The sequence below is a fragment of the Myodes glareolus genome, chromosome 27, assembly GCF_982192425.1.
Source record: "Myodes glareolus chromosome 27, mMyoGla1.1, whole genome shotgun sequence".
Lineage (NCBI taxonomy): Eukaryota > Metazoa > Chordata > Mammalia > Rodentia > Cricetidae > Myodes > Myodes glareolus.
In genome coordinates this window covers 29,590,482-29,618,061 of record NC_142052.1, presented here as the reverse complement: position 1 = coordinate 29,618,061, position 27,580 = coordinate 29,590,482, and the positions used below count along the sequence as shown (strand labels likewise).

The following is a 27,580-nucleotide window of genomic DNA, read 5'->3' as shown; positions in this document are numbered from 1 at the left end:
AGGGAATCCCTGCACTCACCTAGCACAGCACAGTGCACAGTACAAGCCAGCTAGCCACGTTGTGTCCTGGAGGAAAAAGGGTAAGTTCCTCAGGAGTGCAAGATTTTAAAGGCATCTGCTTTTATAGCCAGGGGCAAGTGCTATTGTAAAGCATTTCTCTGCCAGTCAAGAAAAGATCTTTGACTCAGGTGGATGGAATGACCAGAAACCTCTGTGCTGTCTCTTTAAGTACGCTTCAGCCCTGTGGGAGGTGTTCTTGTCACTCAGGCCGCACTAGCCAATCAGGCCCTCCAGGTGACCTGCCAGTCAGAACTCTTCCGGGCATCCGCATTCTGTCTCGATTTTGCTGAGGGGCTGGCACTTGTGGGTTCCTGTGTTGCGTAAAGTTGCTGCTGCTGGGAGATGATGAACTGAGAGCTTTGGTGAGCTGAGAAACGACAGCATGGTGAGCAGGGGAATGCTGTCTCCAGATGGGGAGGAGCAGAAGGTGAGGTGCGGGAGACGGGATGTTGTGTTCTTCCGGGATCCCTGTGGGAACCTGCCGCCAGATTCGCTGCATTGTGAAGTCACAGGCGGTCCTGTTAATTCCTAGATCTAGAAACAGAACTCTGAACAACTTTGCGCTTTGGGCTTAATCCGCTTAGAGAATTGGGAGCAGAGTGCTGTGTCTACAAACATCTTTCTTGTCAACTTCAGTATGCAAAAGTCGGAGAAGCCTAGTTTCTCCAATATCTTCCCGATATTGAGCACTTTGCATTTAACCTTACGTTAAATTTAACTATGTGGACGACATCAAGGAATCTCACCTGTTGGGTAGCACTGCACTTCTAAGCTGCAACGTAGAAGAGTAGAATTGCTGATACAAAGGATTTGCCAATGCCTTGGAAATAGTTCAGTCTCACAAAGTAGAATTTAGCTGAGGGAGGACTGCCTCTAAAACACACAAAAAATAAATGTGTTTTAATCAGAGCTGTTAGAGATTAGAATGCTAGGGTACACATTATTCAGTGGGATTGTCCAGATACTTGGCTCCAAACTATTACAAAGAAGCCACCACTGATTTAAAACCAGACACCAGGCACATCACCATATCAAAGAGCAACCTTATTAAGCCTTTCAAAGAGGCATTAAAGGTTGGCACCCTACGTGTGTGAAGTCCTTTCTCAATGGAAAGGCATATTATTTTTTGAACAGCTGCATTTCCATCCTGTTAGAAAAATTATTTCTGAGACAAGTTCTCTTATGTTGACTCAGGTGGCCTTGGTCTGCTACTATCCAGAGCAATGACATTGCTGTCCTGTACATTAGACTTTCAAAATTCCTTTAAAAAATGATTGTACCACCTCACAGTTTTAAAATTATGCATTTAAGTCATGCAGTTGACTACGCAATACAGTTGCAGGGAAAGAATTTGTATATGGAGCATTCCTTCTGTCTTCAAAACACAATAAGAGGAAGAGTTTATTGAAGCTGGTGGACACACCATGCAGAAAAGGAGAGGCTGGACTGAGAGTGAAAACTTTTCCCCTTCATAAGTAGTTGAGATTATCTATGTGGAATCAGGTAGTCAATTATAGATGCTCTATCAGTGTCCTGATTGACCATTGTTTGCAGTCCACAGATCAGCGCAAAAAGGAATCTGGGAAAGGGACTGACTTTATCTTTAAACCTAATTGCTATATTTACTGTAGTTCATCTAAAATAGAAGATCTGGGTAAAATGTTGTGGCCCTACTTAACAGAACTTTTCTGCATTAAGACAGTGATCTTTCGAGAAAATACATGAGAAATTTTTAATGTGGTTGAATACAAATCCCTAGTCTCTGGAGTACATAACCATAAAGTCTGCCTCAAGTTTGAAAAATAGTTTTACAGTTGACAACTACATCATACTTGCATTCTCGTTGCTTCCTCCAAGCACTAATATGCCTGGATTGTTTTATAATTCCTGGTCTGTTTTTCTTTACCAACAGTTACAAAGTAACCATAGTTACACAGTAACAGTAGTTACTTTATGAATGTGACCTGTGTCTTTAGGATTAATTAGATTATTACTTCATCAGGCATCTTAAAAATATGCTCAGTTAACAGAATTGGGTAATTAAGACACCCAAATATAGGTTACAGATGGATTATTATCTTTAATTTTTTTAATGCTAATGGAAAGGAAACAGCTGTGGGGAGACATTGGTTAATAAAAAACCCTGCTGAGTTAAATCAACCTCTTTGCTTTAAAGATATGTAGAGCTCAGTATAAAAAAGCAGGGTATGTGTTAAATTGGGGAATAAAGATATAGAGACCATCAAAGTTGTTAGGAGTATTTTCTTAATGTGAGCTCTCTGCCGATGCAAAATTCCAATCAACTCACATCAAAACAAGCCAAATTAAAAAATAAGTCCAGATGTAATGGGAGTTCTGCACTCTCAGGTGGTCCCAAGGGGTCACGAACGTGACCACTGGGAGGAAGGGAAAGAGACCACGTGTTCCTCTTTTGGGAGTTCACTTAAATATTCTGTGGAAGTGGTTCTGAGCACCCCGCAGGAAGTAGCCAGATTTGAGTCTACATCTTTTTTTCCAAAGAGAGCCTAAATGTTTTTCATATTTACCACTCCAATTTTCTGTCACCCCTATATCCAAAGAGTCTAGAATGTTACGTTGGGAGCTTAGGCCCCAGCCCTTGCATCTATTCTTGCCCCCTGACCCAGAGAGTTAGCACTCTGGGCCTGGCCAGCTGGGATTTGGGGGATGTAGACTCAAATCTGGCTACTTCCTGTGGACACAAGGCATCATTGGAAAGGGGAGAGCTAGGTGTCCACATTCAACAAAAGGTGTGGCTAGAGAGGCATCTCAAGTACTGTCATCCCAGAGATGTCAGGCATCTGTTCCTTGGGGGATGTGAGAGGCAGGTGTCTAGGAAAATATTGTTATCACCAAAGATGAGTGTGCCAGAATGAGGAGCAGGTAGGTGATGTAGTGAAGAGTAGGCTGCATCCCTGGCCCAGCTAGCTTATACCTCCCAAAAATCACACAGAAATCTGTATTTATTAAACCACTGCCTGGCCCATTAGTTCTAGCCTCTTATTGGCTAACTCTCACATCTTGATTCAACCTATTTCTAATAATCTGTATGTCACCATGAGCTCATGGCTTACCGGGAAAGATTCAGCATGTCTGACCTAGCAGCTTCATGGCAGGTGGTTCTCTCTGACTCTGCTTTCTTCCTCCCAGAATTCTGTTCTGTCTTCCCCACCTCCCTGAGTTTGCCCTATCAACTAGGCCAAGGCAGTCTCTTTAACCAATGAAAGTAACACAGACAAGATACCCTCCTACACCAGGTAGGCTTTAATTTATCAAAACATGGTGAGATTGTCTTCAAGGTTCCTTCTCCACCAGAGAGTCTGAAAGACATTCTGAAAGACACAGAGGAAAGTAACTGATAAAATTTGCCAGTACAAGCTGGGACAGTCCTTCAAATTTCCTGCTTCACTGACAAGTCTATCAGATACTCTAGGCTTGTAGATTAAAGATTGATGGCCCATGGTTGCCGAGGAAATTCAAGTGACTGTCCAGGCAGTCAGAATTCTCTGATGTCAGGTAATATTACATCCTTCTGGGATCTGTGATGGAGCAGAAGACTGAACAATTAGATTTATAGTTTTCCTTACTTATGATGGAAAGTAAATTAGGTGAAAAAGTTTTGAATTACTAAAATAGGGTAGATAATAGAGTATTTTCTCTAAACTTGCTAAATACAAAAGTAATGAATATTTTAAATATGATTAAATATCTTGATAAATGGATTGTTGTATGTAGTTTTGTGGAAAAATCCAAACCTTTCATTTTAGTTTAGACACAATGTGGAATTGTTGTGGAATATTAGATGTGTTGTGTTTGTGTATACTGTGGAATATTTGTATGACAGGATTTCTTGAATTCCTGTATTTTGCATTTGTTCAACTCTGTGTAGCTGTGTGACTTTGCTTGTTGAAAGTACTTGATTAGTCTAATCTGAATAGCCTATAGATAGGTAAAATTGGGATAGGTGTGGCTGTTGTTCAGCAAGAATAAGTAGAAAGAGAAAGAGAGAAGTATCCAGGAGCAAGACAAGGAGAGACAGACATCAGGGTCTAGTCACCCAGCTATGCAGATTAATAAGTAAATAAAGGTATATAGAATAAAGAAAGATAAAAGCCCAGAAGGCAAAAGATAGATGGGACAATTTAAGTTAACAAAAGCCATGTAAAAAGAATCCAAGCTAAGGCTTAGCATTCATAGGTAAGAAGAAACCTCCATGTGATTTATTTAGAAAGCTAGTGGTAGGCCTCTAAAAGTGCCAACAATTAAAAAAAATCAACTAAATGATGAAGCATCCTTTGTGCATATGCCCAAGAATGGTATAGATGCATCTTGAGGTAGATCTATTCTCAATTTTCTGAGGAACTGCCATTTTGATTTTCATTATAGCTGAATAAGTCTGTAAATTTTATTTCTCAAACAGGAACCAGAGTGAAGCACTTAAAGTATTGCTCAGTTCATGCCATTCTAAGGTATAAGAGTCTTTCAGGGACTGTGACTTGAAATTCCTAGGACTGCTCTTACTACCCTGAATGGACTTTTTTGTTTATATTTTGTTTTCTAGCTCAGCAGGCCACTGTTTCATGGTAGTTTTCCTGCCAGCTTCTGAGAGCTGTGGTTATATGCCATGTACTTTTCTGAATTCTTATGTTAGCTTCAGAATCTAAGAGCCATGTTTACTCCTTCTTTTAGGGTGAGTAAGAAATGTGTTTCAGCCAATGAGAGGGATGTGACAGTTGCTGCAGAGACTGAGGACATTTGATGACATCAATTGTGCCATGCATATGTTTGGGGTATTGATATGGGTTATATATTTTTTTAAAGTTCAACAAGTGTGGAATAATGGTAACAAAACATGGCTCCCTGTTAGGATTGCAAGAAGACCTTACTACAGCTTACTGAATGATATCCACATTACTTTGAATAATAACAGATAGCAGTTAGAGCCTAGCAAATGGAATACTAAAAGAAAAAGATTTAATGTAGGTATTTGTAATTTGTAGCTCCAGAGAGTTTCACAGAAGCAGGACCTCTCTACTAGGTATCATGTGAAAATTTCTCATATTAGTATATGCATTCTGTATTCTTTTTAAAATGTAAGGATTTCCCCATCACCTGCTTATGCTAATAGATTGTATTATAGCTTTTATGCATTTTAAACTGTATCTTTGTCCTGGGGCAAAGGCCTCTAGTTAGTGTTTTGTACTAAAGAAGTATCATACTGATGTTAACAAATGCATACACCAGTGAATATACTAAATTTTGGTGATTCTAGCCACTGTTTCTTTGGATTTATTTTCTTTTTTAAAAAATGATTTATTTATTCTTATTTTATGTGCATTGGTGTTTCTGTATGTGTGTCTGTGCGAAGGTGTCAGATTTCCTGGAACTGGATTTACAGACAGTAGTGAGCTGTCATGTGGGTGCTGGGAATTGAACCTGGGTCCTCTGGAAGGACAGACAGTGCTCCTTACCTCTGAGCCATCTCTCTATCCCCTGGGGTTAATTTCAATTCTAAAATCTTGCCATTTATAAAGTTGACCTAAAATATTCTGATAGTAAACCTGAGTTAACTTTTGTATGTTTGGAAAGCAATCATACAAGTATATTTGCACTGACTTTATGTGCCAGTAATTGTTTTTACTTCTTTGACTACATGTATTTTTGAGCTCTTGAGATGATTCATCCCATCAATTCACACTGACATACATGTACAATAAATTTGTTCCAATGATAGAGAGAATCAGTTCTTAAAAGTTGTACATTGACCTTTATATATGAGGTATAGCATATACAAGGATTCACACATCAAATACACACACAAATCACATACACTTCTCTCTCAGATGCACATTTACTAACACAAATACAAAATACCCATAAACATTCACCACACACAAAATCACAAACACTACTCAAAGAAACACACACAAGCATAATCATATAGCATATACACATACCCACACATGTACACAAATTTAAACAAACATAAGGACACACATAAACATATATACACTCATCACAAATACACATACCTACACACAAACACACACATATACATCCACAAAGAAACTTTTCAAACCAGTGTTAGCCTTTAAAGAATACTCAGTATATGTATGGTGAATATATTTACACAGGACTGGATTTTTTTCTTCCCTTTGTTATTTTTTATTTGTATGACCTAACAGCATGTTCTGAAAAGTTCTGACCTCCTAGAACTAGTCTGTTCTGGTAGACTAGATAAATAAAATTAATATTTGCAGACTATGACTCAGCAGAATCATTTTAAATCATTTTGAGCCTTTATCAATGCCATAAAATATTGTAACAGTTGAAGACTATGATATTTTAAAGACTCTAAGACATAAGTTATAAAGATTTTTAATGTTTTGATGTAATGAAAATAGACTTTGATTTGATTTTTTCACACATTCTTTTTAGTTCAGTCTGTCATGGAAATTGCATGTAGTCCAACCTGGCCTTGAACTCACAGACAGATCCTAATGCCAAGTGCTGGTAATGAGGGCATGAACCAGCCTGCTTGTCCTTTGTTTTAGGTTCTTTGAAATAGTGGTGATATGTAATGTTGGAGTGCCTGGCATTGTTTAGAGGAACATGCTGGCTTCAAACTCAGAGATTTGCCTGCCTCTGATTCCATAACCCTGGGATTATAGTATGATCTGCCACACCTGACTGAGATCATTTTAGTATTACCACTAAATATCAATGATTGTCGTGCTATCAAAAAAATAGAATAACATGTGTGGTCTAAAAATTTTTTGTCAGAATTACTTATTTTGCTCCCTAGTCTTTAGTAGGGGTGGGTGGCCTTGACTTCCATATGCACCCAAGGATGCCCCTGTCTTGATGCTCTTATCCTCACACAATCACTGTCCAGCTCATGATTTCTATATGTAAAATGTGACAGTGTTGCGCCTTTTTCATACTGCATAGGTTTAGATTCAGAGTTGAAGGATGCTCTTGATTTTCCTTCAGATCTATGTGATTTCTGCTTGTTTTTGGTCCTTCATGGCCCACGTCTACAGAAAATAGTACTAAGTCATCATTATTACTTGACTTTTCTTTTTAAAATTTTATTTGCTTTTACAACTATGATTTTGGGTTATCTTTTATTTTCCATTATTCTAGGTAATTTTTGCATTGGGAGTGAAACCTAGCAAGGCTTCTGCTAGCAGTTCTTCTACCACTGAGCTGCTCCCTCCCTAATAATACTTGTTTAGGGCCTGGAGAAATGGCTCAGTGGTTGAGAGCATTGCCTGCTCTTCCAAAGGTTCTGAGTTCAATTTCCAGCAACCACATGGTAGATCACAACCATTTGTAATGAGGTCTTGTGCCCTCTTCTGGCCTGCAGACATACACACAGACAGAATATTGTATACATAATAAATAAATAAATATTTGTAAAAAGAATCAATAAAAATCTAAATGGGGGGGAGCAATTGCCATAACAACAACAACAAAAATAAGAAATTCTTGTGTAATATTGGAAAATGTGTTTTCTTCACTATGGTTTCAGTAAATAGATCAAGTGTTTGTTTAAAAATTATTTCTATTGTTTTTTAGTTCACTGTGGCTTTTCTCACAGTAGGATATTTGTCTTTTTAGATTACTTCATTTCTTAATTTTTAAGGTTTTTTATTCATGTATCTTACCTTTCAATAAAGACTGAAGCTTTTCTTATGGATGCTATCATGTCTGTACTTAAGAAAATATATTACTTTTTGTCACAAAGTCAACAAAATATCTTAGCTAAATAATATTTACATTGTTGTTAAACTTTTATTTAATAAAGTAATTGCTATATTTGAGCTAATTTTTCTGAGTAACATTCCTGGAATTCATTTTTGTAACCCCAGCTATTCTGACACTTGGGGAAATCCTGCTAACTTCTAAGAGCTGAGATTATACATCATGACCTGGAAAATATCATTTTTCTTCCAGTTATTTCTTACCTTGTATATGTCTAAATAAATGATTGTGTATTGTAACAAATGTGAAATCTTCTAAGAAATGTAGCTCTTGCTTACAACTAGACAGTCATTGGGAAGGATGTTTCCTATTCTTCAGTTGGAAGATAGATTTTTTGAGTTCAGATTAGTTTAATTCAAGATACATTTTCAGACCTATGAAAGCATGAAGACATTACCTGTATTTAAGTAAAGCTATTATTACTTTTCTATAACAGCTATAATGTACCAAGAAGGTCAAGACCATTACAAATTAGGGAATAAAATTTTGTTGCAGTCCTGGAGTAGGTTCTTCTAGGCCCCTGAGAACACATTGTTTTCCATGTAGGGAAAAATCTAGTGCCTTGTGTTTTCACAACATTAGACTTGCTTAGCCAGCTTGGTTTTTAGGATCAGTTTGGTGTTTGCCATGGATTCAGGGGCCCTGGGTTAAAAAATGAGGTGTACACAAGATTAAACATAGCCAGAAATCCTGGGGTTTCCTTGTCTATATTTCAGCAGCTATTTATGGAATCCTGGTACCTGTATGTATGTCTGTGTACCACTTGCATTTCTCTTACCTATTGAGTGATTCCCTGGAAATGGAATTAAAGATGGTTGTTGGTTTCTATGTGGATGTTGGAAATCATTCCAGGCCCCTTAGAAAAGGAATCAGTGCTCTTTATTGTTGGCCTTTTGCTCCTGTTCCTCAATCTTTTGCCCATCACAGATTTGTTTCATCTTGTCAGTGATGATATTATTGCTTTTGTTTGTTTAGTTTAGTATTTTGAGACAGGCTCTCAGGTAGCCCAGACTAATTGTGACCTCCTGTGAATTCTTGAACTTCTGATCCTTCTAAGTTTCCAGAATTGCTGGGATTAGAAGTGTATACCACTACCACAGCTGCTGCACATGTTTTTGGTGATGTGAATGCAGGGCAAACACTCCACCAACTAGGCAAGCTTCATCCACAGCACCTATTATGTTGTCTTTTAATTGAAACATGGTAAACCAAGTTGTCTTCTATTTCATCATATTTTCATTGAGTTCACTGATTTCAGTAGTTAGACCTGTCCTTAGTGACAAATGAATTAGATTTTATTTGAGTGAATGTTAGAGGCTCTTAAATGGATTCCTTTGAAGGAATACAAAATATTTCAAGAACTCGTGTTCATACTGTCATGCATTTGTAGTTTCCCACTCCTGTTTGAATCTTAATTTTGTAATAATACTTCTGAAAATCAGCCCACTGTCGCCTTTCCAGTACTTTCCTGTCAGCTTTTTGTAAAATTTCCATGTTTAAGCAACAATCATTTAATTAATTGATGTACTGATAGTTCATCTGTATTTTAATAAATAAAACTTGCCTGATGACCAGAGAGTAAAGCAGTTGTACTGATCAGCCATACTGATCATGTAGTCCCCATAAACCCAGTAGTTTGCCATAGAAATCGGGCAGTAGTTGTGCACACCTTTAATCCCAGCACTAGAGAAGATTATAAGATTGGAGGAGTATGGTTTCAGGTTCAGTATAATTCTCATGATCCTTGGAAGCAGTCTTGAAAATTGCCATTTTCAGGCTTAGTTAAGGTAAGAGACTGTGCCTGATTGCTTTGCTTTTCTGGTCTTCAGGTTGATCCCACAGATCTATCTCTGGGTTTTAATTAATCAAACTACAAACAGGTGTTAGGATGATATATAATATTCCAGTTGCTTTTTTTCCACCTAGCCCCATAACTGATCAGAATTATGTTGAGAAGTTCAAGTTTTTGACTGTCTTGGTTTGTTATTCCTACATTATCCACCCTTCATTATTTTACAATTTATTCATTTATTTATTTGGTTTTTTGAGATAGGGTTTCTCTGTAGCCTTGAAGCCTGTTCTGAAACTAACTCTTGTAGACTAGACTGGTCTCAAACTAGCAGGGATCCACCTGCCTCTTCCTCCCTAGTGCTGGGATTAAAGTCGTGCATCACCACTGCCTGGCTTACAATTTCATATGTAAGTTTAATGTACCATGATCAATTCCACAATTTATTTCAACCCCTACTGTGTCCCTGTCTCTTTTTTGTTTCCTCTTTTCCAGTTCAGTGGATGCTTTTAGATTCATGGAATTCACTTAGTCCTTGTGGGAGGAAAGGGCTTATTTGGCTTTCACAGACCACCATGAATGCAAGTCAGTCAGGAAATCAATGCAGAAACCTAGGTGCAGGAACTTAAATAGAGACCCTGGAGGAATACTGCTTCCTGGCTTGTTGTTCCTGACTTCCTCAATTTTCTTTCTTTATTCTTTTTTTTTCAATTGAAAATATATTTTCATACAATATATTTTGATTATGATTTTCATATCCCCAATTCCTCTCGAATCTTCCCAAACAACCCATACTACCCCCCATTTCTCTCTCTCATTAGAAAAGAAAGACACATCTAAAAGTTCTGTTTGCAATCGTATACACTGCAGGACCGCCTGACCAGGAATAGCACAGCTCTACAGTGGGCTGGTTCCTCCCTCATGAATTATTAATGAAGAAAATCCCCGATCACTGAAGTTCTTCATAAAGAATCCTAACTTTTGTCATATTGAGGAAAATCAAACCAGGAAAAGGACCATTAGTTAAAAGCCTGCCTGAAGTATGTACTGAAACCATATCTGAAAATAAAATCAAATAATATAACAGACAAGCTAAATGAATGTATGATCCCTCAAGATTAATTTAACTTTTATCATTACTCTTCAAATAATTTGTTCCTCTTCCCAAGAATTTGGATAGTCGGTTATGAAAGCATCTACTATTTTTTCCTTCCTTAAGTTTGACTTTTAACTAAACTTGGTGATTTTGTTTAGAAGTATAAAACATGGAAATGTTTGAATTGGGTAGGATCTGCTTTAGGTATTATATACTTTTATCTTTATTTCTAAATCATATCTCAGCATAATAGCTGAGAAATGACACTCAAATATTCCTCTTACGTTCTCAAGAACATTGCAGCCTATAGTCACATGTTAACTTTTGTATGAATACTCATGCAAAATAAAAAAAAAATTTGCTCGGTAGTAGTGTCACATACCTTTAATCCCAGCTCTCAGAGGCAGGAGCAGGTAGATCTCTATCCAGCCTGGTCTACAAGGGCTAGTTCCAGGACAGGCTACAAAGCTACAGAGAAATCCTGTCTCAAAAAACCAAAAAAAAGAGAAAAGAAATAAAAGAAGTAGAAGAAGAAAGAAAGAAAACTTAAACATTAGGAATGGTTAGAAGTGGAGACAGATATCTAGGAGTTCATTAATATGACAGATTTTTGTTGCTAGAGGGCAACATGAATATTGAAACTTTAGTGGTTAGATTGAAATCCTAGAGGGTAAGATTCAGAAGAGTCATTTTACCTAAGACAGTGAGCAGGAATTATTAAGAGTGAACTAGTTCAGTAAGAGCAATGTCTATAGGGTGCCAGAGAATATCCTATCATTAGGGGAATGAAAGAACAAATGCACACTACCTGTATTATTAATGTAAACACATGTGTTCAATATTCAATTGTTTATAGACACACAGATTCCACAGTGCTTTTGCTGAAGCCAGTGGAGAATTAGGAAATTATCCTCTGATCTTCACGTAAGTTTTATTTATCAGAATACAAACAAAATATCAGGCAGTGAACTTTGTAGTTTAATTTTTCTCAATGCTTCAATGTTACCATATATGACTATAGCAATTTTTATTATTCATTAATCAGTTGATGCAAATCTAGGGTGCTTTCTGTGTCCTGGCTATTGTACATATAATTACAATGAGCATGAATTAGCAGATTTACCATACATGATATAGACTTCTGGATGCTTATACCAGTGGTGGTAATGCTGGGTATATAGTATCTTTAGAGGTGGCCTTTCAAGGAACCTCCAGTTTGAGTTTAAAATTGGTTAAACCAGTTTGCGTTTCCTTAAGCACTGAAATGGAGTTCAACTTTCTGCACATTGTTGCCAGGATTTGTCATTTTTTTTAAAAAAATAGGTATATTGACATTAATGAAATCAAATCAGAGAGAAATAGTAATTCATTTGCATTTCCCCAATATTTAATAAGTGTGCTAAACACTTAAATGTTTGTCAGCCATTTGTATTTCACTTTCTGAGAATTCTCTATTTAGCTCTATTCTCCATGTTTAATATTTAAAATATAAACAAAGGAAAACTTCTTTTCCCTTCCTCTCTCCAATCACTTCATGCCCCTGCCCCTGTTGTGGAAGGATACTTTCACAATCTCAGCATGTGTTACATTTGTTTATGTCATGGAATATTACTTTAGCTATGTGAAGTTGTGTTGCATTTGCTTCATTATGTAAAGAGGTGTTATTGTTTTGTCTTGCCTGCCTAAGGCACTTGATTTGTCCAAAAAGCTGAACAGTAAATAGCTAACAGAAGGCAGGGCTGGCTGGTAGAAGGGATAAATTGGAGGAGGAATCTAGAGAGAACAAGGCGAGAATGGACGAGAATGAGAGGGACAAGCCCAGGACCTAAAGTTAGGCAGCAGCCAGCCAGCCAGATAGCAGAAGCAGAAACAAATATAGGACATACAGAAAGGAAGGAGGTAAAATGTGGATAAAGAGAAACAGGGAATTTATAAGAGCTAGCAAGAAACAAGCCTAAGAAAAAAATGTCAGCATGTCGTGATCTTGGAACTGGTTTATGAATCAAAGAAAACATGCTACATGCCACCAGTTCCTTTGCCTCAAATTAACTGTTTCTAACTATTTTAGAAAAACATTCTTTAAAAAGTAACTGGCAGGTGGTGGCGGAAAATGGCTTTAATTCCAGTGCTCAGGAGGCAGAGACAGGTGGATTTCTATGAGTTCAATGCTGGCCTGGTCTGCAGAGTGAATTTCAGGACAGGTTCCAAAGACAGAAAGAAACCCTGTCTCAAAAAACTAAAAGTAAAGAAAATACTTGGTTTACTGGTAGCAGTAAAGTTTACTCTAATAGGCATTATTTCACCTCCCACAGTTGGAGTCTTAGCACTAAAACAAAATGTCCAAATACCATAATTTACAGAGAAATAGTTAAAATGTTCCTAAATTACAAACTTTTCAAGAAAAAAATGATTCAAATTTCATAGAATGACGTAATGAAGAATGGAGGAAATGTAAGCAGTGTGAAATTTCTCCCACTTCCAGTTTATTGAAATTTAAGAAATTATAAAGACAACTACTTTGGATATGCCATCGTGTATAGAAGACTGTTATGCTCTGGAATAATGAGCTAATTGTATAGAATAAAATGTTTCCTGGAAGTTGTTTTAAAATATCCAACATATTTATTTATTAAACTATATAGTGTGTGTTTTAGGCTAGCTGGAGCATTCTTATGAGATGTTCACAAAGAACAAAGCAAAATTTTATTCAACTCTATTTGTGAGTGTGTACATGTGTGTGTTATTGGGAAAAGTCTTACTATCATAGTCACTGTGTAGACCAAACTGACTTGAATTCAATGAGATTTCCCTTGCTTTACCACCATACTCAGTTATTTTCACAGGGACCAATTGATGACACCCAAAATTAGTAAAAGAGACATAATCTGAATTTCAGGACCTCTGCTTTAATTAACCTGAGACAATTCAGCGTATTTAAAAAAAATGATTTCAGGATAAGTAAATACAAGTCAAAGTTGAAATTTTATCTTGAGATAGGGCTTCTCTATCTATCTATGGCTGTTCTTGAACTCATTTTATAGATGAGGTTAGCTTCAAATTCCCAGAAATCTGCCTGCCTCTGCTACCCTAGTATTGAAATAAAAGTAGTGTGACACATTCTCCAATTGCAACTTTCTTATTTAATTACTTATGTATATTTGTGTGCATGTGATCATTTATGTGCAGAAAAGTATGCATTTGTGTCGTGCTTTGGGTATAAAATTCAGAGCACAATTTTGGCTGTTGGTCCTTTTCTATTAGCATGTTTGAGAGAGGGTCTCTAGTTTGCTATCAGATATAAAGAGACTTGCAGAATTTCAGCTGTCTACTCTGTATCTGTCCTTAAAAGCTTTGGGTTGTAGGCATGTACTGGTACTGACTTCAGGGACAGGAGTAAGCCCATACTCTAAACATTTTATATACTTTGACTTCAAACATGGCTCATTGATATTTGAAATATCACTAAAAAAGCAAGGTTTTCTTTCTGTCTGCTCATAAAATTTTATTAATTTTGTTTGATGGTTGATACTGATTTTCAACATAAGACCTAGATTCAGGCAAGGGTGACTCTTCTAGGCCCACCTTTGAGGGCTTACATAGATCATGTTATTCTCTGGGGTGTGCTTATGAGAGATTAGCTTGTATATTAAGTTCCTTGAGATGAGAAGTCCCTTATTCCTTCCAGGATTGATAGCACTAGTACATTAAATAGGTACTGGATTTTGTAATAAGGACCAGGGCCATTTATCATTCTCTGCCTCTGGACTGTGGATACAGTATGATTATGTTAATAGTAGAATCAACAACAATCAGGTTGAAAAAATAGGAACTACCCTTGCTTGCTATCTGGTTAGAACACAAACTCTCCGGGAGTTTGCTGGGGATTCTTCTGCCTTGGGGTTTTCATGGACAATCCAAGATTTAAGGGTTCATGGAGCACTGATGACCTTTAAACAGACTTGAAACACCTGCAGAGAGGACACTAATTACAGTGAACACCTGAAGGTAGAAGTATTTTATATCCTAGATTATTAATAGAATCTCCTCTTTGTATTTTCACTTTTTTCAGAAGTAACCTGTAATCCCCAATGAAGCAAAAATTTCTTACTTCATCAAACATTTTCTCTAAAGTATGTACATTTGAATCAGCTCATAACATTCTGTATGACCTTGAAAACATACCTAACATGAGTATAATTTCAATGGAAATAGGGGACTAACTACTAACATTCATTTCTGTATGTCCTAATTAGTTGGTAATAGTAACTTTCAAGGACTAGAAATTCTCATTACATTGTAAAGTGAGTTGTATTTGGTAAAATATCTTGGACAAGAATATAAATGTATGGACAGCGTGTTTCAACAAAAATAATCTCAAGTTTTTATCAACTATAAACATCCATATCAATGTAAAATATTTAAAATAAGTAGTTGTTTTTTAAAAGTTGATTCAACAATCTCCCCTTTTATCTTATAATATCTTTGTCCTCCTTTATTCTTTGTAAAGTAGATTCAATAATCTACACGTTTATCCTATCATTTCTTTGGGGGCCTTTTGTAGGCGGATGTTTCTGCCCCACCAGAAACTCACAAGCATGTAGCAGCTGCTTCACAAACAACTGACCCAGGAGCTTAATATTAGTTACTAATAGTTGCTTAGGCTTATTACTAACTAGCTCTTGAACTGAAATTTACCTCTAATTATTATTTATGTTTATCCATGTAGTTTGTTAACTTCTCTCAGTATGGCATTCTCCACATGCACCTGACTCCACCTTCTCCTCCCTAGCATCCTCAATTGGAATTTCCAGCCTGACTTTCTGCACAGTCTGTGCCTAAATCAGTGTTTTATCAAACCAGTTCAAATGATAATTTTTTTTACACTGTACAAGAGGATTATACCACAGCAATACCCCAAAGATAAGTATTTGCTAACAAGGCCTACTAGAGATTAAGTTGCTAGGATGCATGTTGGTTATCTAGGATCATCTAGACATATGGCTCAAACCATTTCAAAGGAGGCATTATTGGTTTACAACTGCCCACAAGGTCCATCTCCATATTAAAGAACCAGCCTCTATCAAGCTGCTCACGGAGGCATTACAGGGTCAAAACCAACATTCAAGCCTGGTGCACCATAGATTCACTTTTCTTTTTGAGAAAAGCAGAGTACTGATAGATGGGCAAGGTAACAAGTATTTGTAAAGGAAAACATTGTTATGTTGAGGAATGGCCCTATCAAGAAGATTTTCACTTTAGACCCTCACACAAGGAAAAGGGATATCCTTGGCAGAGTCAGAAGTAGCCTGGAACTTGAGCCTTGGGAGCCACCACTTCACTTAGAGCCTGAGGTGTGAGAATATAAAAGATCTCTCTGTCTCTGTCTCTCTGTCTCTCTGTCTGTCTGTCTGTCTCTCTTTCTCTCTGTCTCTCTCTGTTCCGGCCCAGCATGTTTGTGCAGGGATTGTTTCAGATCTTGAAAATCAAATTCTTCCTACCTAATGGGGCTACATGTATCAGTCCCACTGACAACTATGGGCTTAGTCAGTAATGTTCTTATATTTTTGGTTGTGAGCCTAGCCTCTAATGGCTGAGCCATCTCTCCAGCCCTGTAATGTTCTTGAAAATACCTGTGTTCCCCTTATACAGCTTTGCTTGATTACCCTCGTCCTGAATTTTGGGCATTATATGATACTCTCTGCTGACTTTATAGAGGTCCCCCATTTCCTTCCTGGAAGGTAGTATACAAGGTGGTCTCATTTTTATTTTTAAACTATTTTCATGATTTATTCAACTTTATTTCATATTTGTTGGTGTGCAGGTATCAGATCCTCTGGAACTGAATTTACATGCAGTTGTGAGCTGCAATGTGCATGCTGGAAGTCAACTCAGGTGCTCTCAAAGAACAGCCATTGAAGTTAACCACTGAGCCATCATTCCAGCCCAGTGTTACTCTTCTTAAGAAAATTACTTGGAATGAGACATAGTTTCTGCAAGACTCTCCAAAAAAGTTTTGATTTCTTTTCTACCTTATATTTTTCTTATTTTCCTCATCCTGTGGACCTCTGTCTCTCAATCCTGTCACTGAAGACAGTTCTGCTGGTTAAGGTCACCAGTGTATGTAAGAAATATTTCCAGGAATATTTTACCTTGCAAGTCTCCCTTCTGCCTAAGTGGGTAGACTCGCAGTCTTCTGTCCCTATTTAAAGTGTTCAGAGCATGGAGCCTGAACCTAAAAGATGCAAGGATGACAACACGTGGAATGCAGAATCTCTTCTAGCCTGGCTGCTCTTTGAGCTGTAGCCAGAGATGGGTGTAACATATAATTAAAGAGATTTTCTTTATTAATCTCTCAAATGTGTAGAGTGAATTCTCTCTGGGGAAGTGCTATCAGTTCTAGACAGTCATATTTTCAGGCTTTTAGAAATTCCTTTCTGAGACTAGCTATCTTACCCTGACATAAGTGACTTTGGTCCCAGTCTTTTCCTCTCCAGGGCAATGACATTGTTGTGCTGTATTACACCTTCAAAAATCTTAAATTAAATGAGTGTAGCACCTCAGTTTCAAACTGAGTCATGAAGTCCTGTGTTAAAGGAAGCAAGCCTCTGGTCACTGCTAGCAAGCATAACCCACCAAAGAGAAGGCAGTTACAAAGACGCTGCATTTGACTATGTTTTCAGTTGTTTAGAATTTTTTCCAAGTTATTTTAGATTTTATGTGAAAATTTTGGCTACACATTGGAATGCCATTTGTCAAGAGATTTTGACAACTTTCCTAACTGCCAGCACATGATTACCACACAGAAGCTTTTATGATTTTAAGAACTGAAAATACTTACCCAAAAGATCATAGTTATTACTAACCTGCTCTTACATTTTAAATTAACCTATATTCCTTATTTAGTATCTTCTATTGGTAGAACATTTATCAGCATGGCACATTTATGTCTTCCTCCCTCTGTCTCATGTGCAGCTTATGGCCAGTCAGAGTTTTATTGAACCCATTTGAGTAACAAATCTTTAAAGTATATAAGAGAATTATTTCAACATAGACGTTACTTAGAAATGGGATTTAGTTTACCAAAAACCTTGGTACTCATGGAACAGTGACTTCATTTTTATGTAAAACCTACTCAATAGCTGGCAATGTTCATGTTAGAAATATAAATAGGCATACATAAACATTTAGAAAACTACACAAGCAAAGTTAGTATTGATTTGTATTTATGTTTGTAGCTGCAATTGTATATTTGTGTGAAGATGTATGTATGCATGTGATTGTGTATGTGCATATGATGTGGAAGCTCTAATAACCAGTCATGCCTAGTTAAGGCATGGCTACCTGGAACCCAGGAAGAAAACTGGGACTTACCAGGTGATCGCTCTCTCTGCGTAATTCTTGCCGACACGGAGAATGTTGGACTTCCCATTCTTGTGGTGTGAGTTTCCCATTGTAACCATTAAAAACATAATTGTTATCCTTAAGGTGGCCTGGTTATTTCCTATATCGAGCTAATTCACAATATGCATGTATATATGTGTGGAATATAGGAGAAACTCTGGTGTTATTCCTCTGATTTTCCCAAACTTATTAGTTATTTCTTTGAGGCCAAACTATTCTACAAAGAAAGTTTTGGGACAGCCAGAGTGGCTACACAGAGAAACCCTATCTTGGGGTAAAAATAAATGAACAAAAACTATCCACAGGGGCTGGAGAGATGGCTTAGAGGTTAAGAGCATTGCCTGCTCTTCCAAAAGTCCTGAGTTCAATTCCCAGCTGTCATGGAGTTACCTCATTTTTTTTTATTATTTATTTTTTTCTTTTCTCCTTTTTTAATTGATATTTATTGAGCTCTACATTTTTCTCTGCTCCCATCACCCATCTTCCCTTCAATCCTCCCCCAATGTCCCCATGCTCCCAATTTATTCAGGAGGTCTTGTCTATTTATACTTTCTACTTTCGATGTAGGTTAGATCAATGTAAGTTACTCTTAGTGTCTGCATTGTTGTCTAAGTTCTCTGGGAGTGTGGATTGTAGGTTGGCTTTCTTTGCTTTATGTTTAAAAACCACCCATGAGTGAGTACATGTGATAATTGCCTTTCTGTGTCTGGGTTATCTCACTCAAAATAATATTTTCTAATTTCATCCATTTTACTGCAAAATTCAAGCTGTTGTTATTTCTTTCTGTTGTGTAGTACTCCATTGTTTAAATGTACCACAGGGTTTGTTTTTTTTTATTCATTTTATCAAGGGGCATTTAGGTTGTTTCCAGGTTCTGGCTATGACAAACAAAGCTGTTATGAACATAGTTGAGCACATGTCTTTGTGGCATAATTGAGCATCTTTTGGATATATACCTAAAAGTGCTATTATTGAGTCTTGAGAAAGGTTGTTTCCATTTTTTTTGAGAAATTGCCACCCTGACTTCCAAAGGGGTTGTACCAGCTTGCATTCCCACCAGCAATGCAAAAGTGTTCCCTTTTCCCATAATCACTCCAGCAGAATTTGTCATCAGTGTTTTTGATCTTGGCTATTCTTACATGTGTAAGATGAAATCTCAGAGTTGTTTTGATTTGCATTTCTCTGATGACTAGGGATGTTGGACATTTTCTTAAGTGTCTTTCAGCCATTTTAGATTCCTCTATGGAGAATTTTCTGTTTAGGTCTGTACTCCACTTTTTTATTGGATTATGTGGTCTTTTGGTGTCCAATTTCTTGAGTTCTTTGTATATTTTAGAGATCAGACCTCTGTCTGATGTGCTGTTAGTGAAGATCTTTTTCCATTCTGTATGCAGTCTTTTTGTGTTGTTGACCATGTCCTTTGCTTTACAGAAGCTTTTCAGTTTTAAAAGGTTCCATTTATTAATTGTTTTCCTCAGTTTCTGTACTGCTGGGGTTCTATTTTGGAAGTGGTTCCCTGTGCCAATGCATTCAAGCATACTTCCTGCTTTCTCTTCTATAGGGTTCAGTGTCACTGGCTTTATGCTGTGGTCTTTGATCCATTTGGACTTGATATTTTTTATTTTTTAAATGAATATTTTTTTATTTTATTTGGTTTCAAATGACAGATCTGCTCAAGGTAATTTTACTCAGTTTATTTTAAAAGGGATAGGGCTACTTAAAAGACTATACATACAAAAATTTTTATTATAAGGTCAAACTTTTCTATACTGAATTACAAAGCTTACAAAATTATTGAGTGGGGTTTCTGTCAGTTGTGGTGACATCTAAAAAACATGGCCTAGATTGTATTTTGCTGTTTAGGATGCTAGCACTAAATGAGCAAATCCACTAAATGAGGACATTTAGCAAATTTTAGTAAGACTCTAATTCTATAAATACTGAAATAATCAGCACATATGCATTCATCTAATAAAACAAAGAACATGTTTTTAAAAATGTATTTAAGATATAGTTAAAGGAATTTATGTCTTGTGAATAAAACATGAAATTTTTCTAAAATGGTATAACAAATGTTAGATCCAAAACAAAACAGTAAGTTAACAGACTTCTACAGAAATGAACAGACTATTCTGCAATCCTAACAGAGCAAACCTTTGCCACAGTGAAAGTCAGATAATATCAGATCCTGTTAACAGCCTGTTTTTTGGTTGCCCTGAGTTGTGGCTCCCACCAAGGATATTGTAGTTTAGAGAGACTCCACTGAGCTTACTCTCATACCTGGTTGTTAATGTAACCACATGTAAAATTAGTACAAATAATGATGCAAGAATAAATGTTCTTGAACTTTAAGTTTACTATAAGTAAATGCTCAAGAAAGGCAAATAGCTTCAAAAATTATGTCAATGAGAAAAGAAAATGATCTTTAAAATCTCAAAAAACAGTGTATTTATTTGCTTTTAAGTTTCTGAAGTTTTGGACCTAAAAATTTTAAATTCTAGATACTAATGTCTAATTTACCTAAGAAAGTAAGTGGGATACCCAAGGTCTCAGGACTCTACCCAGCACTCAGTAAGTGGCAGCCATCAGAGCCTTGACAACAGTCTAGTAATACATAGGACTTCAACCTTACACGCCAGACCATGAAACAGAAAATAACAACTATTATTTATAAAGACAGCTTTGAGGAAAGAAAAATGGTAGAAGTGGCTACTGTGTCAACAAGTAAGTTCAATTCCTAACACCACCAAAGAAATTAAATAAAATAAAGATGATTACTTTAAAAAAGAGTAGAAACATATATATATATATAGAATATAGAATATAATAGATATAGAATATAATATATTGACTATAGAGTGTATGTATACATACATACACACACACACAGAGACACACACACACATGGTGTAATACAATCGACCTTGAATTTTTTCAAAAGATCAAAGTCATACTAATGTATTTATCTCAATATTATATCCACCTTTTTTCTCTAGTAGAGAGTCATTGGCTCTGACCATTAATCCTTTATAATCAGCCCAATTTAAATGGAAATAAACATTTATAAATAATCATTTTAGAGATTTGAGCATTATTTTCTTCAAATTGCTTTCTGTTTTTTTGGGGCAAAGTATTTTTAGGGTTCATAGAGACTTTTCCAGGGATCTTGTTTCATCAAATCCCATTAGCCTGAAATTAATCTATAGTTTTTCATCATCTGTGGAAACAAAAGCAGAACATATTTTCCAAGTTACATATCATTAGACTCAAATTTTGAAGTCAAGATACCTTTAAATATATGTGTTGGTTTAGCTGAGGAGCCCATACAATAAAATGTCTTTCTATAGTTAGCTCATGCACAGTTCACAAATTCATAGAAAACACAATAATATACATAACCCAGACTTCTGCCTTTATTTTGCTGTTTTTTTTACTCTATTTTTTACATTTATTTTCTTCATCTTTTTTTTTTTTTTGAGACAGAGTTTCTCCATGTACCTTTGGTTGTCCTGGAGCAAACTCTGTCACCCAGACTGTCACTGAACTCACAGAGATCCTCCTGCCTCTGACTCCCAACTACTGGGATCAAAGGCATGTGCCACCACACCTGACTAGTCTATTTGTTTTAAAGGACTTTCTTTTCCTTTTTCTCTTTTCTCCCAAGCCTGCATGTATTTTTTAAAAACTTTTTAACCATTTGGACCATATGTATTTTCATCTGAATCTGGCTTTGTCATAGATCTTTGTCTTTTTTGAAGCATATTAAGTATTTTTTCTTTTGTGCATTTCTTTACTTTACTTTAAATTTGTTTTTCACATTTTACAATCCAATCCCAGTTCCTACTCCCTCCTCTCATCCAGTTCCCTTACCTCTGCTCCACACATCTCACCCACTCCTCAAAGAAGTTAAAGATTCCCATGTTGGGAGTCAATAAGGTCTACCATATTGTTTGAAGAAGGACCAAGGCCCTCCCTACTACATCCAGGCAGAGCAATGTATCCATCCAAAGAGAATGGGTTCCTAAAATCCACTACAAGCAGTAGGAACTAATCCTGGTCCCACAGTCAGTGGCCCTGCAGTTTATTCCAGTTATATAACTGTCATCCACATTCAGACAGTCGAGTTTGATCCTATGCTTGTTCCTTCCCCATCAGTCTGAAGTTGGTGGTCTCCAATTATGTCAGGTTAACTGTTTCAGTGGGTATCCCCATCATAGTCTTGACCTTGTTGCCCATATTCTGACTTTTCCCACTCTTTTTTTAAAGGAGTATAAAACTATTTATTGACCACTCTTCACCACTATTTACAATAAAATAAATATACAGTTGTGGTGTGGGAGAATTATCTGTATTCTGTCAATCATGTATTTTAATAAAACGCTGATTGGACAGGCAGGAAGTATAGGCGGGTCAACCATACAGGAAGTAGAGGCGGAGTAATGAGAATAGGATAAGGCTAGGGAGGAGAAAGGTTCCTCAGCCATTCCTGTGCAGACCACCGAAGAGACAGCATGTAACCTGCCCAGCTGAAAAAGGTATGGAGCCATTATGGCTAACATAGATGAGAATAATGGGTTAATATAAGTTATAAGAGTTAACAAGAAGCCTGACCTAATGAGCCAATCAGTTTATAACCTGATGTAGACTCCGTGTGATTTTCCTTGGGACTTGCTGGCTTGTTGGGGTACTGGGTGGGGCAGAAACCCCAACAAGCTGGCCCTCATGTTACATATGGCGCCCAGACGTGGATAACTGAATCCACAGAAAGCTTGAGAAAGCTTGGGAAACAATAGAGTAAAGCATGTCTTCTTGGTAGCAGCAATTTCTCGAGTCTACTTTGCTTGCTAGAGGCAAGCAAGGCTCTCATCTAAGAGACGCTTCATGACTCAGCTTTAGCTGCAAAACCCTGCAGCTCTTTTAAGAGGTCCTGCCACAAAACACTTAAATGGTGCTGACGAAAAGCTGAATACATGATTTTCGGTTTTAAGCTGTAGCAGGAAAAAAGTTGTGCAGTTTTAAAATGTCGGCTTTCTGGGCTGTCCTGCCAGGGCAAACTCTGACTCTTTCAGGCAAGCAGTCCGACTGAGTGTGGTCTCTGAGCAGAATGCTGCAACTTGCTTGCTAGCAAGGACCTTGAAACGCCATAGAGTTGTGGCAGTGTACACAGCTCTGGCTGGTACCTCAGCCATGAGGGCGGAAAGCTAAGGAATGGGCTAATTCCAGCCGTAAAAGCCACAGTTTTAGTCCTCTCCTTAAAGGCTCATGTGGTCAGAAAAAGAGAGATATACAGATAAAGAGAGATTCAAAGATGAAGAAAACCTCTAAATGGTTTACAGTGTGTTAAAAATATATGCAGGCTAAAAGGTTAAAGTCATTAAAAATAAAAAAGAAAGAAAGGGAGATATAGGGTGTGGTGGTACACAGTTTTAATCCCAATGCCTGGGAGGCAGAGGCACATTGACCTCTGAGACTTTAAGGGGCAGAGGTAGTTGACCTCTGTGACTTCAAGGTGTGGTAGCACACACCTTTAATCCCATTGCCTGGGAGGAAGAGACAGACAGATCTCTGAGTTCAAGGTGTGGTAGCACACACCTTTAATCCTAGCACTGGGGAAGCAGAGACAGAAGGATCTCTGTGAGTTCAAGGACAGCCTGTTCTACAGAGTTATTCCAGGACAAAGATATATACAGAGAACCTCTCTCAAAAAGCCAAAAGATAAAAGTAAAAATAAAGAAATAGAGGTTAAAATAAAGATGGAAAATACAAAAAGAATCTTGATACTGTATGCCATTATGCTCTCTTTGAATTATTTGAATGCTGAGGAAGGAGCAACAGCTGCTAAAGGACTGTTGTTTATAAATGCTGCTGAACTAACCCAAGAAAGGTATTCTGAAAATACCTTGGCTTCAAAATTGAAGTCAAAAGGTATGCTACTTTGGAGAAGAGATTCTGCTTTTGTTTCCACAGAAAATGAGAGGCTTTGGATTTATTCAGAGTTAAGAAAAATCACCTTTGACTAGGGGAGGCCACCTGAAAAATCTCCAACAGGAATAGATGGCCCAGATGTCTGAGTTCTTCATCCAGAACAGGTTCAAGACTGCTGCCTGAGATGATCAAGACTCACAGCATACTTCAGTCAGGACTTGATTATAACTCTAAATTTTCTTTAGGTCCCCATAAGATTATCAGCACCCCAACCAGCAGGAAGTAGCCTGAAATACTACGCCCACATTCCCAACAAATGAACTATGGGTATTTTCCTTTGTTTAAAAAAAAGAGGGAAATGGTGTGGGAGAATTATCTGTATTCTGTCAATCATGTATTTTAATAAAATGCTGATTGGCCAGACAGAAAGTATAGGCGGATCAACCAGACAGGAAGTAGAGGCGGAGTAATGAGAATAGGATAAGGCTAGGGAGGAGAAAGGTTCCTCAGCCAATCCTGTGCAGACCACCGAAGAGACAGCATGTAACCTGCCCAGCTGAAAAAGGTATGGAGCCATTATGGCTAACATAAATGAGAATAATGGGTTAATATAAGTTATAAGAGTTAACAAGAAGCCTGACCTAATGAGCCAATCAGTTTATAACCTGATGTAGACTCCGTGTGATTTTCCTTGGGACTTGCTGGCTTGCTGGGGTACTGGGCAGGACAGAAACCCCAACAAGCTGGCCCTCATGTTACACAGTTGGAAGACATTCTGATACTACATAGTTACTTTTCTGGCTCATTGAACCAGAACCCAAATACTGAAAAGATTGATCCTATCAATAAGGAATGAGACAGGGTAAAGACAAAGCATGCAAGGCATTAGTTTATATTACCAAATTTTGTTCATTTATGTCAGCAGGTCTGAAATTGCCAACATCATCTCTAACCATGATTCTATTTCCACAGCAAACAGATATTCCACACATCATAACCTTTTAGTAGATTTCAACTTTCTACAAAGGAATGGTTCACCAGAGGAAGCTTATATGCCCAGTTGTCTTTTTGCTTAGTTTTTCGAGACAGGGATTCTCTGTATATCTCTGGCTAACCAGAAAATCAATAGACCCAGCTGATCTAGTCTAAATCAGAGAACCATCTGCCTCCAAAGGGCTGGAATTAAAGACATATGCCACCACACCCAGCATTAAGTCTTGTTATTATTAAGTCATACTGCTACTTTGTCTAATTCCATTTTCTGAAGGGGTAGTTTGTAAAGACAAAATTTTGTAAACAAACTACTGTATGTGATAATAGATAAATTCTGATGTGGTTGATTTAAAACTATCTAGTAAAGTACACAATTGTTTACTTGATATGAAATGTTATGGTTTCAGGAAAATGTTCACAAGGGAGGAATCTCAACATGTGTTTTCATCTACAGTTTTTAAATATTAAAAACAAGACAAAATGAAAAACAGTTTCAAAAGGGTCTTATGCACACACAAGCTTACAAACAAAAAACCCAGAATGGTCCTTCTGTGTCCCAGTTAAAAATAAGTACTGATTAATGACTGTAAAGTCTCCCCGGCATTTAAGAAAAGCTGTTCTTCAAAGTTGAGAAAGTACAACATGGTATCAAATATTCTACTGTTTAAAGAAGCAACTACAGAAAACTTTTATTTGCTCAAAGGAATCAGTGCCTTTTGATGCAGAACAAAACCCAAAACTATCTCAACTACTGTCAGTACTTTCAAAACCAGCATATCAAACTCGATTTTCATTAGAACACTATTTTTTCCACACTAGTAATTCAAAATTTAAGATGCAGATTTATATATATATATATATATATATATATATATATATATATATATGCAAACAATTATTGTGCCTCATTTTCTGGACAAGAATGCCAAGTCAGCCTTTCTTCATAAAAGGTGATGACAATCTGAGGACACTTTATATTTGCCTCCTTTGCCACACCAAGTCCGCCTCATCTGAGTCCTTCCATTTCATAAGAAACATTATTTCTCCACTGCTGCCTGTGGCACCAATTATTCGTTCAGGATCAAGACCTCTGGCAAAACCTCTTGGTTTGTCAGTGGCATCTCTTTTTTTACTTCGATTTGTATCATCAGATTCACTGTCAGATAAAGATTTCATTTTTGCACCATCCTTTTCTTGATCAGCTTTTGGTGAAGTAAGAAATGCTTCAATTAATTCTGGACAATCTAAATTTTCTTCTGGTTCTCAAGGCTTATCAGCATCTGTGAACCCTCTCTACTTGAGGAAAAACTCCACCTTCCCATTCACTACACACAGGTCCAGTATTTTTCTACCACAAATTCTTCTGGCTCTGCCTTTTCCACTTTTCTACTCTTTCAGTTCTGTTTGTTTCCTATTTTTTTGCAATGTAGTTTTATTGAAGGCCATTTTTTAAAAAAATCGAAGAGTTGAAGAGTTCACCAATCAGATGCTTTGGGCTGCAGATCCTGCAGAATCTCCCAGCGGTGTGCCTCAGCTCAGTCACATCCCTACCTTTCCCACTCTTCACCCAGTCTAGTTGTCTGCTGTCTCTGCTTCCATCAGTTGCTGGAGGAAGCTTCTATTTAAGATAGTCATCAATCTGAATACATAAAAAATCAGTTTAGGCACTGTCTCTTGAAGACAGTCCTAGGGTCTTGGGGGGGTCATCTTTCTGGTTTTCTGGGAATTTCTCTCATGTCAAGTTTCTTGCTATTCCCATAATGGCTCCCTCAATCAAGATACCTCTTTCCTTGCTCTCCATCTCTCTCCTTTTCTCATCTCACCTTTCCTGTTCCCTTCACTTCTCCACACATCTCACATTGTCATCTCCTTCTCTCCTTCTGCCCTATTCCTTTCCCCCACCCTCATACTCCCAAATTTCTCAAAATGATATTTCCATTTCCTGGGGGATCTACATAGGTTTCTCTTTGGGTTCTCCTTGTTATTCATCTTCTCTGTGATTGTGGACAATAGGCTCCTTATCCTTTGCTTTAGAGCTAATATCTACTTATGAGTGAGTACATATACTATGTTCATCTTTCTGTGTCCAGGTTACCTCATTTGGGATGTATTTTCCTATTCCATCTATTTGCATGTAATTTCCAAGATGTTTTTTTTTTTAACCACTAAATAGTACTCGATTGTGTGTGGCTTTTGTTTTGTTTTGTTTTGTTTTTGTTTGGTTTGGTTTGGTTTTTCGAGACAGGGTTTCTCTGTAGCTTTCAAATCTATCCTGGAACCAGCTCTTGTAGACCAGTTTAGCCTCGATCATACAGAGATCCACCTGCCTCTACTTTCTGAGTGCTGGGATTAAAGGCCTGTGCTATTACCTCCCACCCTGTTTTCTGTTTTTTTTTTTTATGGTTTTTTTTGAGTGTACGATTGTGTAAATGTACCATATTTTCTTTATCCATTCTTTCATTGAGAATCATCTAGGTTATTTCCAAGCTCTGCCTATTGCAAATAATGTTTCTATGAACATAGTTGAACAG

General features: G+C 37.2%; 1 protein-coding gene and 1 pseudogene across 1 annotated transcript in view; one reads left to right on the top strand and one right to left on the bottom strand.

Moving 5' to 3' along the window:
- The first annotated feature begins 305 nt into the window (after positions 1–305).
- Positions 306–27,580, top strand: part of LOC148117641 (uncharacterized) — a 62,853-nt gene continuing 35,578 nt past the window's right edge. Inside the window, 1 exon segment of the mRNA XM_087902414.1 lies at positions 306–487. Within this exon segment, the coding sequence (XP_087758540.1) occupies positions 443–487 (45 nt within the window). The 5' untranslated portion in view covers positions 306–442.
- LOC148117642 (chromobox protein homolog 3 pseudogene) lies at positions 25,945–26,495 on the bottom strand (annotated as a pseudogene).